The sequence below is a fragment of the Priapulus caudatus genome, unplaced genomic scaffold (genome assembly GCF_000485595.1).
Source record: "Priapulus caudatus unplaced genomic scaffold, Priapulus_caudatus-5.0.1 Scaffold1026, whole genome shotgun sequence".
NCBI lineage: Eukaryota > Metazoa > Priapulida > Priapulimorpha > Priapulimorphida > Priapulidae > Priapulus > Priapulus caudatus.
The window spans coordinates 3,090-18,960 of record NW_014578087.1 but is presented as its reverse complement, the minus strand read 5'-3'; the positions used below and the strand labels follow the sequence as shown (position 1 = coordinate 18,960).

At 44.4% G+C, this 15,871-nt stretch overlaps 2 protein-coding genes across 5 annotated transcripts in view; one reads left to right on the top strand and one right to left on the bottom strand.

The window, feature by feature from the left end:
* The window catches only part of LOC106815035 (ran GTPase-activating protein 1-like), an 18,088-nt gene extending 12,691 nt beyond the window's left edge, over window positions 1–5,397 (top strand). For all 4 annotated transcript variants that reach the window (XM_014819457.1, XM_014819458.1, XM_014819460.1 and 1 more), the window contains 5 exons: window positions 1,571–1,678; window positions 3,328–3,436; window positions 3,733–3,821; window positions 4,591–4,715; window positions 4,981–5,397. In XM_014819457.1, the coding sequence (XP_014674943.1) occupies window positions 1,571–1,678; window positions 3,328–3,436; window positions 3,733–3,821; window positions 4,591–4,715; window positions 4,981–5,050 (501 nt within the window). In that variant the 3' untranslated portion in view covers window positions 5,051–5,397. The remainder of the gene's footprint in view (window positions 1–1,570; window positions 1,679–3,327; window positions 3,437–3,732; window positions 3,822–4,590; window positions 4,716–4,980) is intronic.
* Window positions 5,398–6,893: 1,496 nt separating this feature from the next.
* LOC106815034 (U4/U6 small nuclear ribonucleoprotein Prp3-like) overlaps window positions 6,894–15,871 on the bottom strand; it is a gene marked incomplete at its 5' end in the record, with an annotated part of 10,391 nt that continues 1,413 nt past the window's right edge. The window contains 7 exon segments of the mRNA XM_014819456.1: window positions 6,894–7,859; window positions 8,204–8,399; window positions 8,856–9,037; window positions 9,514–9,699; window positions 10,097–10,354; window positions 10,775–10,881; window positions 11,148–11,392. Coding sequence (XP_014674942.1) covers window positions 7,209–7,859; window positions 8,204–8,399; window positions 8,856–9,037; window positions 9,514–9,699; window positions 10,097–10,354; window positions 10,775–10,881; window positions 11,148–11,392 — 1,825 coding nt within the window. The 3' untranslated portion in view covers window positions 6,894–7,208.

The window sequence follows — 15,871 nt, the reverse complement described above, 5'->3', positions numbered from 1 at the left end:
AAGTTGTTTTTATGTCTGAAAGTTGTGTTTGATTTGATAGATCACGGGTGATAGATTCCGGTGTTGTTTTGATGTCTGAGAGTAAGTTTATATCTATATTATACTAGCCACTAATTATAAATAATTTTATAGCTAGTTAAACCTGCCAAAAACATTTTGTGTAATAGGTGACTAAGCGATAAAAACGCGAAAATCTCAGCACAGGGCGGTAGGTGCATTGTTAACCAGGGCAGCGTTGAACGTGTTAACTGTGCACGTATTACCGTTCACACATCTGTTACCCTTTACCTTCACTAGCACACACACATCCCATTATATATACTCACACAGCAAAAAAATCCCTCATCACAAACTGTCCCATCGCTTCACACTGGTTTTGGGTTTTTTAGTTTTTGTTCATTTCTTTCAGACGACTGAACAGGATCTCGCGGAAACTTTGGAACAGTTGAAACTCTAGCAAAAAAAATTCTCCCCGCTACCAACCTTCACGTGCATTTCGTGGTTTTTAGCACACATAAGATTGTATTTTATCCTTTGTCCTGTAATTATATTTTTAAACGGGTTATGTTTTCATGACCAGATTATGGTAGTAAAATTTCCACCTGCCTGGTTTTTATATTCTCATTTTTAGAGATGTATCATGTTTTTATTGCAGATGGGATGATTGCTATATGTACGTTTTCAAAATTTAGTTTTAACCCTAACAGTATAAACTGAATTAGTGATCAGTGCAATAGCGTCCCATTGTCTTTGGTTTTCAAATGTCATTAATTCTGTTACTGTGTGGTGTAACACAGAGTTCCATGTACTAAATCTGCACTATTTTGCAATAAAAACTTGTGTAAACGTCACACTTGTACTATTTTGCATTTCTCTTCTTGGCAAAGTGCTACCACTGTTGCAATACATTCACATACAGGGATGAGAATTTTTCACGTATCTGTGATTTTCAGTGTTTTTTGTTACGGCCAGAGCCATTTTTAAGATGGTGTAAATTCGAGGGGAAAATCTTGGTGGGGGGTAGAATATGTTTCGGCCTTTGGTTCTGTGTTTGAAACTGATGCTCAGACACCCGAATGCACCACAGAGTAACCAGTTTTCATGATTTTCTTAAGAGTGACCTCCCAAACCTTCACTAAGAGGAAGGTGATACTTTCTCCTGTACTCTCCCCATAACCTTGACTTTGGCACTCGCATTTTGTGGTCAGTATTGTCAGTTCTTGGGTCATTCTCATACCTGTTATTGTGAATGCTATTGCAAATATAATGGAGGGCCCACTTGTAAAAGATTACATTGTCCCAGAAGAAATTATCTATGTCTGTTATAAATATCGATATTAAATATATAAATTGTCCCCATCGGCAAAATTGTGCTGTAAATCAATAGCAACAAGTAGCAAAGCCTGATTCCACAATATTCGTAGAATTAAACGTTAAATTATCAGGCGATATCTTAGTTCAGTTTCTTAACTTTCTCATTAACAAATACTAACACCATAGAGTTCGATTCATTACTAAAGCTACTATATGTGTGCCTGACTGATTGTTAGCCGTCCCCTCCCGTTCGCAGGTGCTGCCTGAGGCTTGTACAGTCGACAGCTTCTTAGCGGCGCCCTCTGCAGCCAGGCTTCTAGGTCTCGGCGAGAATAGAGCCGAGCAGATCATACAACATCTCGCTGTGAGTTCCCGTGACGACGTGTGTCGCCAAAGGGCTAATGTGGCGTGACCTGGTGGATACATTTTGGAATCATAAGTTTTCGTTCTTGTTGCTAATAACAACCGGCTTACATGGCGCTTGCAACCGAGTTAATGTTATTGTATTTTATAGTATTATGTATTTAATAAAGAATGTGTGCTTTCGGGACATTTTCTACCTCAATCATACTTGAGCGGGTAAATCAGGAAAACAAAAAATGTACGCGCGTTATAGCAAGCCGTTTATACCGTAAATTTCACATTTTTAGCTCATCTGACATAGTCAGTTGCAGCTTGTTGAATCGCATGAGCGTGCGTCCGGCCGTGCGTCCGTCCCTGCGTGCGTCCGTCAACAGTTGGGCACAAATCTAAACGGCTCGACGTACGGATTCGAAAGTTGGGACGTGGGGGGTAATCCGAAAACGAGTTGGTATGTCGAAGCTGGGGGTCAAAGGTTAAAGGTCAAGAGGTGTAAAAGAAGGAGGAACATTTCCTCCTTAACTTAAGATATAGGGAGGAAATGCAGAATTGCAGCACAAATCTAAACGGCTTGACCTAGGCTCGTGATAGTCGGTGTATAGCATCATGGTAGGAAAAGCCATCACTGTGCCGAAATTAGAGGTCACAGGTCAATGGGGCACAGGGCAGATTTTAGACATTTTCTGAGGACATGGTCTGACGGAGCGATTGAAAAACTTTTTTGTTTCAGCGGTGACCTACCATTTTTATGGCTTTATTGAAAGGACCATGAAATCTACTTTCTGCTGACATGCGAAGAGTAAGTGTCGGATAACCTTTTGACCCTCAAGAGGAGGGTTAAACATGGATTTGTTTACTGTTAGAAAGAATTTGACTGCTGGGTTTGCTAGTAGAATCTATACATGCCTGGATGTATGAGGCTACAATGTCACAGTGAAATTTCAAAAGCTAAATTTGGTTGAAGAAGGTTTATGCTCCTTAAATTGTATAATTTCTATGGCATTCTGTACTGTCAGTGTCAGTGTGTTACATGTAACATATGCCACTGCCAGTGCATGTGCCGGTGATAGTACTGTGTAGTTTTTGCCTGCGTTAATTAGTTACAGGTGGCAGCTCTCTATTTCTGCCTGTAGTGCCACCCGAATTAACATATAGTATAAATATTTATGTGAAGTTATAAAAAAACGTTACCGCCTTGCTAGCTCAACGAAACGGTCTTGCTAGGGTTAGAAGACCATCAGACAATCAGTCTGATAGACAATCAGACATCTGTATAAACAATCAGTCGCACAGCCTCGTCCGGCAGCGCTACAGCCTCGAGAAAAAGAGAAATCTACATGCAGTGTACGCAACTGCGTATCTGCATATCTGCGCCTAACAAATGTGTCATTACGCACGACCGAAATTTTACGTTTATAACCGTAGCAACAGACCCCAGATGAGCCCAGATGCTCTGCGGCTCTTGTTTTAGTTTAGAGGTTAATCTCAATTATGTTGATCACAAGTATCAAATTATTTACATATGCTAAGTGCTAACCTAATGCTACGCCTAGTGCTCTCTTCTCGGTACACGATTTCTTTTAAGCTTAAAGTAATACCAATACAAAAATAAACATCGCCCTTTGTCCTTCTTCACACCCGTATTTGTTTCAGGCCGACATAGCAGATTCGGAGAAAGTTATGGTGACCTTTATGAAGGTCGCGCTGGCAGCTGGGCGGCGGGAGGATAGCAGCGTGAATGAAGCTGCGATGAAATGCACAGGTAGCCGAGTATGACCCTCGGATTTCCCCCCCCCCTGGTTTCTGTTCCCCTAATCGAAATGACTGAATCAGTGAGGTTATAGTGTATGTGTGTGTGTGTGTGTGTGTGTGTGGGGGGGGGGTAATAGTGATTTAATTTTTTCACATTTTCTACAGAAAATCTTTGAAGATTTAGTTTCTATGATTTAATTCACTATATATACTGTAGGAATTCCTTGTGCACAACTTGCCAATTTTAATTTATTTTATACAGGCTCAGAAAATCAGAATTTCAATTATACTTAATTATAATTACAGATGCACTGCTAATTAACACTTTTGGCCAAGGCGACATGAACCTGTCATTGCTCTCAAATTCTTTGTTAGTTCATCTTGGACTCATTAAGGTAAGTGGACAGATTTTAATAGAATTCTGTTAAAGGGATCGTTTCTCTAGCTTCTAGGGTTATTTTCAGTTAATTTAGGCTAAAATTACGCTACATAAAAAGTTTCATGGTTCAATCATCATTACAAATACTATTAAAAAATGTTTTAAAACTAACGACGACAGTTTGATTACAACGACGGTGGAGCCACTCAAAGCGCACTATCTGATAAGTTGCGCAAAACCACTTTTCAGTCAAGGGCTACAGACCGAGGGTGTTTCTTATTTATTAATTTAAAAGCAAAAGGATTGTAATATCTTATAAACGACATATAGTTTCAGTTATATTATGGATAAATTTGTCCTAAAATGAACATCGTTCCGTTAAATAGCATTTAGGTATGAATATAATTTTACCTTTGTGATTAGCCCTCGGTCTGTAACGTGCAAAATAAATTGGCAAATACGCAACTTTTTCAGGGTGGCAGCACGGCCGCGGGTGTCATGGCGCCGTTCAAATTTCGTAGCGTTGATGTGAAATTCATTATAACAATTAAATTAGGTTTCTGGTAACAAATACGTGTGGGTATAGACTATTTGTTATACAGTAAGTACAGTTGGATGCAGTAAAATCCTAGAGTCTACTATCCCTATAAGTTGAATGTGAAAGTCATTGCGAGTTAAGTTGGTTGTTGTGCTTGCTAGTATTACGGGAAGGAGGAGGGGGTGCACAACCCTGATGCTCTTCCTCCCCCTGGGGCTGTCAGTGACAGTCGGTTGTAATTTTGCAGAGCGAGGACAAGGATTTTCAACTTGTGCATGATCTCTATGGCCCGTTGACCATTCTACTGCACGCAGTGAAACAGCCGTACTTCCCAAAGTCTACTAAAGACATGCTCGAGGCATTTCTGACAAGGTGTGGTTTTGTTACCTACTCGTCTGCAACCGATATCACTGACCATGACATGGCAGAGAGTTAATAGTTGGCTACAAAACTGAATGAGTTAACAAGACACAAGTGAGCATATGAAATGCATATGAATAAGAATTTACCTGGGACTATATAAGCAACGGTGGCTGTATTGTCCAGCATTTCGGTTCGTCGTGCCTATGTTTATTGCCCCTAGTAGTTGCCATTGCACATTATGGTGGTGACGTGCATTTGTTTTTTCCTCTTCCAGACCCTGCAAGACCTTAGATGGGTATATGATGCAGCGCCACAAGCTCATAGAAGCCTTGTACAAATACTGAGTACGGCACCAACTTCGATCTGAAACATCATGATGTTAATACAGTATAGGGACTACTGTAAAATAAAAACTTTGATTAGCGAGTAGCGACACTTGTCACATATATATATTTAAATGCGGTTTTTATGACCCTGTCGTCGTCGTGACTCGCCTCTATTTAATGCCGTCTTGTTTCTGCGTCGATGCTGTGTGAATCGTGGCGAGACAATTTAACGAACCATCGTTTGCTGCTCAGAGTTTACGTTGTAGTGTTGCCAGCTGATACACTATAGATCTGTAAGCTTTTACCGGGCAGCGTTGATTTAATGTTTAATGTTCCAAAGAAAATAAAGATGATGATGTAATGTAGAGCGAAGGGTGTTTCTATGTTCATCTCGAGTTTTCACGCACTGGGGCTAAAGATGTGTGATCAATGTGATTGAAGGCAAATCCACAGTGAGAACATCACCCGATTAATACAATGCTGCATGTTCAGAAAGCCCATTCTCATTAACAGCAGCATGCAGCCATGATTAACAGGCGGCAAGGCTGTTTTTGAAATTTAATTCTTGTTTAAAATGAGATGTTTTGGGTGGGACTTGCCCAAGTAATGTACTGCCTTGATCAGGTCTGCTCATATTTACATACATGGAAATAGGTAGGTTGAACCGCAGGTTTATGCAGGCTTTCCAGCAGTCCTTGACAACATTTTAGGGCTAATTTTAGGGAGAAATTCAGGTTTTTTTAGGGCTATTTTAGGAATTTTTAGGGATGAATCGAAACATTTTCAGGATAAAATAAGTCACTTACCTTTCATAAACATCAACGTGTTAACTTACAGATACAGTTCTATGTGGTATGTGTCCAGTCTACCAGCTATTCCTATCCTCCAAGTCCTCGATACAACTGTACATCATCAAGTTTCATGCAAATTAGGCATGTCTTGTACATCCAGCCAGGAACAGGGTCGTATAATCAGACACTGAAGCTTAGGAATCACTGGTAGACTGAGTCACAATACTCACTCTGTATAAAGATAACTAGAAAACATCCATTAGCAGGGTCTCCAACCCTGTGAACTCCAAATGCGGAATGTTCCCGCGGTGATCAGTAACTAGTGGCGTATTCAGAAATTGATGGACATCAGAAAATCGTCGAATGTCAGAAATCAGTCGAAATCGTCGAATGTCAGAAATAGATGGACATTGAGGGGGGCGAAATGTACCTTGGCTGCCTCAGGCAGGCCTGCGTGCCAGTGCTAGGGGGGTCCTGGGGCATGCCCCCCCCAGAAAATTTTGAAATATTTAAGCCATTTTCCTGCAATCTGGGGCATAATGTGGGCCATATTCTCATGTCTGATAACACTATCTCAACCCTACAACCCTTGTCTGATTAGCAGACAAACTACGCGACACCTTGCAGACAGCGCCTGTCTGACTAGGCTGTTTCATTTATCGTAGACATGCCTGAAAAAAAACAATGTGTCCAAGCAAACAATGCGAACAATCAGTGCAAATTTTGTACAGTGCAACTGAAATGAGGAATATAACATTGCCGCTGCAGAATGCAGAAATTAAGCCTAGAAATCGTAATGATTCCGCAGAATGAGGAATGGTTGGAGACCCTGCATTAGACATAATTACAAACCAAAAGTTCATCATCTCATCACCAAAAACTCCAAACATATGTGGAATTTTTTTTTTTAGTAATTTGAATAAAATTTTAGCCCTTTTTTTAGGAATTTCATACATTAATGTTTTTTAGGAATTTTAGGACGAGCTCAAAATTTTAGGAATTTTTAGGAATTTTAGGGCCGCTGGAAAGCCTGGTTTATGTAGTGGAGAGAAAAAAAAGAAGTTATGAGATTACTTATGTAAATATGTTTATTCTTACAAACAAATGACAGGAGCTTCACTTCTCTTAATTTCATTCTCATGGTTCTTAATTTACACACTCATGCCTAGGGCAACGATCAAGCATCGGCCATCGCGACATTGTGCGTGTGCACATCTCTAACTAGAATCAAGTCGCGGCCACGCTTCCCCTAACGTGCCGATTCCTTTCTACAGCTCCGTGACACGCAATAAAGCTCGGGGCTGGACGGGCACACACTTCCCCTCCTTTTCCTCACCCTCCTGTGATACGGCTCATAACACACTAATCCTCAATCTGAACTGTGTTCACTCTGCGGCACTGGCCTCCATGATGGCCTGAGTGTACGCCAAGTCCCAGTAATGTTCGACTCCGTGCTTCTTGAAGTGTTCGCGTGCAAAAGTCTCCGCGGGACACAGCTTGAACTTCATCTCGCCGAAGCTTCGCTCCTTCGTCGTTCCCTCCCACACGAGCACGCACGCGTTGACGCCGCCGCCGCCGCGCGCCGCCGACGCCTCCCCTCCCTCCTTGTCCTTCTCCTTCCCCTTGCCGCCGCCTCCTCCGTCCTCCTCCCACTTGATGCGGTGCAGCATCAGTCGGCGGTACTTCTTCTGCTGCTTCGGGCCACCCTCGACGACGACGACGCTGCACTCGCGGTAGAGCACCACCGTGCCGGTCATCAGCAGCTGCTGGCAGTTCGTCTCCACCTTGAACTTCTTCGCCGGGCTCGATAGGTCGCGCACGCGGTAGACGGCAACGTGCACGCCCACCGTCGTGTCCTCCGTCAGCTTCTTGATCTTCTTGTCGGAGCGCTGCTCGCGCGTCAGCTTACGCGCCGCGTTTGCGTCCTCGTGGTCCTTCTGACGCTTTGCCATCTGCGTGCGCACCTGCGCCTCGATCTTCGTCGGGTCCTGAACGGCTTCCATGCCGAGCACGCGCATCAGGTTGGACATGCGCATCTGCGGGGAACGAACAAGCGAAAACCGTGGTGAGAGTGGTCCGGAGTGCCGAGCGAAAACTGGGGTGAGAGTGGTCCGAAGTGGCGAGCAAAAAACCGGGTGAGGAGTGGAGTAACTATGATGAATATTCTTCATAACTGACAGCTATAACCTCCTCCCTCACCCAACAATGACTATGAACCCCTCCCTCACCCACTGATGACTGTAGATGACCTCCTCCCTTACCAACCAATAACTATGACCCCCCCCACCCAACAGACGGCTATGATACTCCTCCTTTACCAACAGATAACTATGACCCCCTCCCTCGCACACAGTCAGCTACGACGTTCTCCCCTCCTCACCTTGGGCTCCTCGACCGAGTTCAGCCCCAGTCGTATCTTCTCCTGCTTCTCCTTCCACGTCTCACGCCGCGTCATCCTGCGCAGCTTCTTCCTTTCCTTCTTTGTCAGCATGACGGGTATCGGCACGTCGGCAGACGTGTCTGCGGGCGGGTTCAGCTGTATCGGGTGCTCCACGAGGTTAGTCACGCCGTCGAACCTACGACCAATGTAATACTACAATTACATTTAGTCTGTAGGCAGCGGGACACGGGGCGAATGGAGGGGGCACCCCTTGATTCTCCCCCACCCCTTCCACCTTTTCTCATACCTCCCCACCACCGATCACAACCCACCTCTCTCCCGGAGTGCCTTCAGGGTTTTTCGTGGGGTTCTGGTCCAGGCTGATGTAGCTTCCATAGCCGCACACCCCCACCCCTCGATTCTCCCCTGACCCTTGATTCTCCCCCACCCTTCCACCTTTTCTCATGCCTCCCTACCGCCGACCACAACCCACCTCTCCCCGGAGTGCCGTCGGGGTTTCTCATGGCCTTTCCTCCTAGCTTGATGTAGCTTCCATAGCCGCACCCCGACCCCTCGATTCTCGCCCACCCTACGGTTCGCCCCCACCCCTTCCACCTTTTCTCGTGCCTCCCCGCCAGCGACCACAACCCACCTCTCCCCCGGAGTGCCGTCGGGGTTTTTCGTGGGGTTCTGGTCCAGGCTCGTGTAGCTCTCGTTGCGCAGGACCACCGCGTCCCACCACTCCACGTCGGGAATCTCGTCCGACGCGACGACGCTCTTCGGCGCAATGAGGGCGAGCTTCGCAGCCGACTGTATCCCCGTCTTCTTCGCAACCTGGAGGCGCGACAGAGAATTAAAATCACGTTACGGATTCGCTGTTATCGTGTGAATATGTGTGCGTGGGTAACGTCGTATATAGTACTGTGCCCCATATATATATATATATTTATATGTACTATATAATACTTTATCTGCCTTCTTCTTGGCAACCTGGATGCGCGGCGGAAAGCCGGGGGTGAGAATAAAGATCACGTTATGGATTTGCTGTTATCATGTCAATATGTATGCGGCATGGATAGTGTCATATCTTTATAGATTCTAATTAACGTTATAGAATAATACAATATTAATTAATATAGCAAATTAAATAAAACTTGACGAGTTTGAGAACTGTATAAAAAAGTCCAGTCATGTTCCCGTTGCTGAAAATATTTGATTTCGGGCCGTTTATATCCAAACGATACACGCTGCTTTTGATCTCGAATCCCTTGTCGGGGAAAATCACAAAAGCGGAAAAATCTCGTTTGCACCTGGAAGATCTCTTTCTGCAGTTTCTCGAGCTGGGCCTTGGTGCGCACGCGCTGCGCGAGCTGTATGTAGCGGCCCTGGTCGACGAAGCGGAACTTGCGCTTCACCCGCTGCGCCGACTTCAGCTGCAGGCGCGCGTCAAAGAACGAACTCGCGTCCGAAAACTCCTCCGGCGGCTTGTCCTGAACCTGCATTGATAGTAGCGCCCTCTAGTGTGTCAGTGCATTCCTCTAATGCGTCGCGGACGGCTAGCTGCGTTGGCCGTCGCACGCACTCGCAAAACGAGAGAAAATTTTGCGGAATACGTATATCCGTTTTTTTAAATCTACATTTTTTAAATTTTAGTTCTAATCTACATTTTCAATGAAGTAGTTTACGGTACAACATGTTAGGTGCATGAATTATAATCACAAACTAATCCGATACGTGGAAATTAACCTACTTTGCATGTTAGAATGTACATGCTAGTCCATAAAGATACTGGTAGGGCAGCAGAAAGTTTTTGGTCGATTTTTAGCCACCATTCAAGGCACTACAGAAAATTAACTCCACGTTCGAAACAACCGCTACCATGCGAGCGCCCACCTGTTTAAACTCCTCGCGTCGTTTCGCCCTGATGTTCGCTTTCAGCGTCGGAGTGTGAACAGGAATGTGAATGGCCCTGCCTGTCGCGTCCACCGTACGTCCCTCATCGTCCAGGATCAGGGCCACAGGGCCTGCGGACTGCGCGCTCGCGCTGGGTTTCCCCGATGCGGCGCCAGCGGTGGCTGCCACGGCGGCCGTACCGGGTCCGACTGCCAAAAGGAGATTCGGCTTTGCTTGCAGTTGCGCCTGGATTCTCGCCTGCAACACACGATCAACGACGATTATAACCTACAGGCACAATCTTTTATAAATTTTTTTTTTAATTTTACAAGATTTTCCAGAAAAAAATTCAGAAGAAATTTTAGATGAACATTTTCCTGTCCAGATGCAACTCATGCATGCAGTCACACAGGTGTGACCAGAAATATACCTCCCAGGTGCAGGTTAATTAATCAACAAATCATGAAGTAAAAGAATATGAAGAAAAATAATAAGAAGGTATTACCCGCTAACGTGGGCAAGCCATTTCTGCGATGTTATACAGACAACACAGATTCCCTGTTAAATTACAGATTACTGTATAAAAGTGATACTGTATAGTGTATAGGTATCTGTTCTGTATCAGTGATACTGTATTAAACACAAATTTCCTATATCAAATTGTAATGAGGCACTCACCTGTATTTCCGCTGCCTTTTTAGCCTTCTCCATTGCCTCTGTGTGTAACGCCACCTGATATTCTGATGACAACTGCATCTGTGGCGAAAGCTGGGCTGGAAATTGGCCTGAAGCGAACAGTACAAATTGCCACATGACAAAAACAAAATTAAAAGATAAGGAATAAATCGTTATTTCTCCACACTAGATGTGCCTTTGAATGTGTTTGAATGTGTTCGAATTCGAATATGTTTGGGATCGTGTGTGCCTTCAATTCAATTGAAACCTCTGCAAATGCTAACATTGTTATTGTTCACCCGAGTAGTATGCGTATTACAATGGTGATGAGATTGGTAACGGTAATGCGGGAACACCATAGAGCAATCGCACGCACCGGCCTGGGTGAGAAGATTGAGTTGTTTCTTGCGCTCCTCGATCATCTTCTGAGCGTTGGCCATCATGTCTTTTATCTGCATCGCGGTGAGCATGCCCGGACTCGGCTTCTCAGGGCCGGGGATCGGGGATTCCTCCACCACGGTCACCTCCACCTCCTTCTTCGTCTCCTTCTCTGCCTTCTCAGCCTTCTTCGCCTTCTTGCCCTCCCTGCCTTCGCCATTCTCTTTGACATCCTCTGTGTACCTTGCGAGGTAAAGAAGCGAGAGGTTAAACTAGACAGCCGGAAAGACGTCGCCACGACAAAAAGATTGTGTTGCTGTGGAACGGAGCAAAATAATTACGAGTGTTTTTTGCCAAATCTAACACGTACACAGTTAATGAATACACCCAAGTTGTCATCTATATTTTTAGGAAAATTTATATATAATATGCAGTTTATTTCGTGCATGTTTAACACTTTTAATACATTGTAACTCATATTCTACCAATATTGAAGAGAGGGGATGGGCACTTTTTGAGTTAGTCAATGTGCACTATTTTTCATAAATAACGAATACATGTTCTATGAGAATTATGGATTACGAGCATTTTCTACTACTACATATAACGAGTAATTGCTCACTGTATACACAGTGAGAGATTAGAAGAGTTGTAACTCACTCGCTGGCCATGACATTTGTGGGATAATATCTTTAACACTACTTAGGCCGACCCAAAAATTACCTTTGGTTCGGGTCACCCGCCCGCACTTCACATTTCGGAGTGAAAAATGTGCGACTGCGGTCACTTTTAGAGGGTTTCAAAAAAAAAAATCTGAGATACCGCCTGCCAATCATACATATTCAAATATCCAACTCTTGTCATCTTATTTACGTAAAGAGAGTTCCAAAATATTTTTCCTACAACGTGAAACAGTCGTATAGAGCCTGGGCCGGCTACTTCATAAACAGAGCCTGAATGCCGTATGGCGCGGTGGCCGGCTTTGATGTACGCGATCGATCGCGTACTATATAGTATACGCATGCTATCGTGCTATACGCGGCCGCAGAGCCGTTGCCGCACACGCTGTGGAACGCGCTGCGCTACGTGGACGATGGCGCAGCGCGTTCCACAGCGTGTGCGCATGCAAAATGCATCGATCTGTGGCGTGTGGAAAATATCACACGTGTTTGATATTTTCTTCCACGTGTGGAAGATTGAACAGCGTCTGTGGAGTGGCTGTGTAAAGTTTCACACCGTCTCTACACTTGAACGTGTTTTAACGTTGACATTTCGACGTTGTTTTTACGTTGCTCTCTGTCTGTGTGGGTTTGTGTGTGTGTGCGTGCGTGCGTGCGTGTGTGTAGTGGTGGATTTAGGGGGGGGGGGTGGTCTAGCCAACCCCCTCTGTTGGACTAACAATATTATTACACATATACCAATTATTTACTGCCAAGTATAATAGTCGCGCGGCTGCACAAAACGACACCTGATGCATGGGTTAAACTAGAAACGGGCAGTTGTCGCCAACTACATGTATCCCCCGTGATCTAGTATGAATGGAATATCTCTGTAAGGACGTAAACTGGTCTGCCTCAGATGTGCAAGTATATGGATCTGGTTACCCTAGGAGGAATATTTTCACTGTGAACAGTACCCGCCCCCCCCTACCCCCTCTTCGTACCGATGAGTTTTGTCTTAATAATTGTCCGTAAGGACTAGAGATGCAGCAGGTACCGATCGAAATTTCCGTCATGGCTACCTGCGAAGCAAGCGTGAATGTTGTTGTCGTTGAAATGTTGTTTTATTAACGTTGTTGGACGGAAAATATAGGCTAGTGACATAGCTTTATCCGTCTCGCCACGTTCGAAACCGCTTCCGGTAAGAGGTAAATGGGTAAATTCGCTTATGGCGTTTTCGAGGAGATACGTGAATTTACGCCGGCCGTTAACAGTAATGGCCATAATCATTTCTGGTGTTGTGCTGTACATCCACATTTCTCAATAAACACATCACACAGTTTCATGTCATAAAAATACTACTAAATACTGTAGACTATACGAGGGATACAATAAGAGTACGCAGCAAAATGAGGGAGTGCGTTTTGTAACTATTCGTGATTTGAACAATCTGCTCGTTGATAGGATTAGGGGGTTCATAATGACAGACCTTTTATCGTAAATAATTATAAGTAATAATAATCAATGATATATATGAATAATTACACAACTTGTAGTAACGTCTGATCATGCGTACATGACCAATCCTTTCCGTCTGGGGTTTACAGTGTTTCGCGCACGCGGGCGGCAGGGTCAAACCCATCTGGCCGATGGGTAATATGGTATATATATATATAACAATTATGCCTCCATACACCCATTGACAGTTCAGCGCCTATGTTCTGCGCCATTAGTTACGCATCTCCGCAAGAGCCCGGATGTGCGAGTAAACTCCGCAATATTGTTTATCTCGATGCGTTATCTGCCTTGCATACGCAGGTCGCTTCTGGGAATTTGGCATGAAGGTGCGTTATGCTAAAGCAAAGACGCCAATTGTTTTTGGTGTGGGAGGAGTCATTGTTGCCATGGTAACAACGTTTTTGTGGAAATATTGTAGAACCTACAGGTAACTTGTGCTGTTTTTACCCGATTTTCATCGAATTTGGCACACAGGGCCGATATAACATGTCCTATATATATATATATATATGTATATATATATATTTTGATGACAATCATAAATTTATATATAAATTTAAATACAAATTTTTAATACAAATATTTTTATTTTTTTATATTTTTTTGCAATATTTTTTTTCTTTCTTTTTTTTTAAATTTTAAATTTAAATTTTAATACAAACATCTAATTTCATGACAATCGGGTAAAAAGTGCAGAAGTTACAGGTCTAGAATATTTCGACAAAAATGTTGTTACCATGGCAACGATGACTCCGCCCACACCAAAAACGATAGGTGTCTTCGCTTTACGATAACGCATCTTCATTCAAAATTTGAAGATGATCCGAGAAGAACTGCAGCCGGTAGAGCGCTCACAAGGAAATCTCTGCGGCGGCGGCGGCGGCGGCGGCGGCGCGACGATGCCAATCCATAGTATCCCACGAAACTTCGTTCGGGGGATACAATTATGTAATTGAGTGCAAAGCAGGCTACAAACCTTTTGCAGCTTTTTCACAAATTCCAAGAAAGACACTACGTCCGCCTCAGGCTTATCCCAGCGGTGGTCACCCGCCCCACATATTCAATGAGCCGGCGACTTAACACATGCACCCACCCCCCCTGTACATCAATCAATGCCGCGCTGCAACCGCAAGTTAAGATCACGTGACTCGCTTGACCTCCTGCTATTGGTCGGTTACAAGAGAGGAGACGGTGGGAACTTTACACCAGCCCACTCTGCAGCCGCTGTTCAATCTTCCACACGTGAAAGAAAATATCAAACACGTGTGATATTTTCCACACCCACAGATCGATGCATTTGCATGCGCACGACGCTGGGGAACGCGCTGCGCCACACTTCGGTTACTCGCTCGTTCAAATTATATCCTATTCCATATTAACTTGGAAAAAAAATTACATTCCTGCTTACCCATGTTTTTGGCAGGGAAAAAAACACAATGCCGCGGAGCGACAGCGCTCATCTAACGTCTACTGCGGTGACTCTGTGGTGGAGTGGTGGGATTCTAGTAAACCCTGTTAGTCCAAATGTGTTCACATACACGCCGAAATAGTGGAATGCACAGGGATGGTATCAGGAACCTTCTAAAGGATGTTCGGTGGATTCGTTATGAAAGTTGCCACGAGATGGCGCGTACGTTTAAGTGTCTTCAGATTAAAGATGGAAGCTCCGATCATAAGTAGTAGCCAACACTATTTGCAAGACCAGAATAGGTAAGCACTCATCGCATTTACCTAGGCAAGCCTACAGCTGCAATAGAGAGCTGCCACCTGTAACCAATTAACGGCAGGCAAAACCACACAGTACCACCAACACATGCACTGGCAGTAGCCACTGGCAGTGGCATACGGTACATGTAACATACTGACAGTACAGAAATGCCATAGAAATTATACGATTTAAGGAGGCATAAACCTTCTTTAACCAAGTTTAGCTTTTTGAAATTTCACTGTGACATTATAGGCCTCATACATCCAGGCATGTTAGATTCTACCTAGCAAACCCGGGCAGTCAATTCTTTCTAACAGAACAGTCAACAACTCCATGTTAACCCTCCTGGCTAGGGTCAAAAGGTTATCTGAACCTTACTCTTCGCATGTCAGCAGGAAAGTAGATTTCATGGCGTCCTTTCAATAATGCCATAAAAATGCTAGGTCACCGCTGAAACAAAAAAAGTTTTTCAATCCGCTTCGTCAACGACATGTCCTCAGAAAATGTCTAAAATGTGGCCCCTGGTGCCCATTGACCTTTGACCTGTAACCTCCAATTTCGGGCACAGTGATGGCTTTTCCTACCATGATGCTATACACCGACTCTGCATTTCCTCCCTATACCTTAAGTTAAGGAGGGAATGTTCCCCCTTCTTTTACACCTCTTGACCTTTGACCTTTGACCCCCAGCTTCAACATCCCAACTCGTTTTCGGATTACCCCCCCACGTCCCGAATATCGTGACCGTACGTCGAGCCGTTTAGATTTGTGCCCAACTGTTGACGGACGGACGGACGCTCGCACGGACGGACGGACGGACGGACGGACGGACGGACGG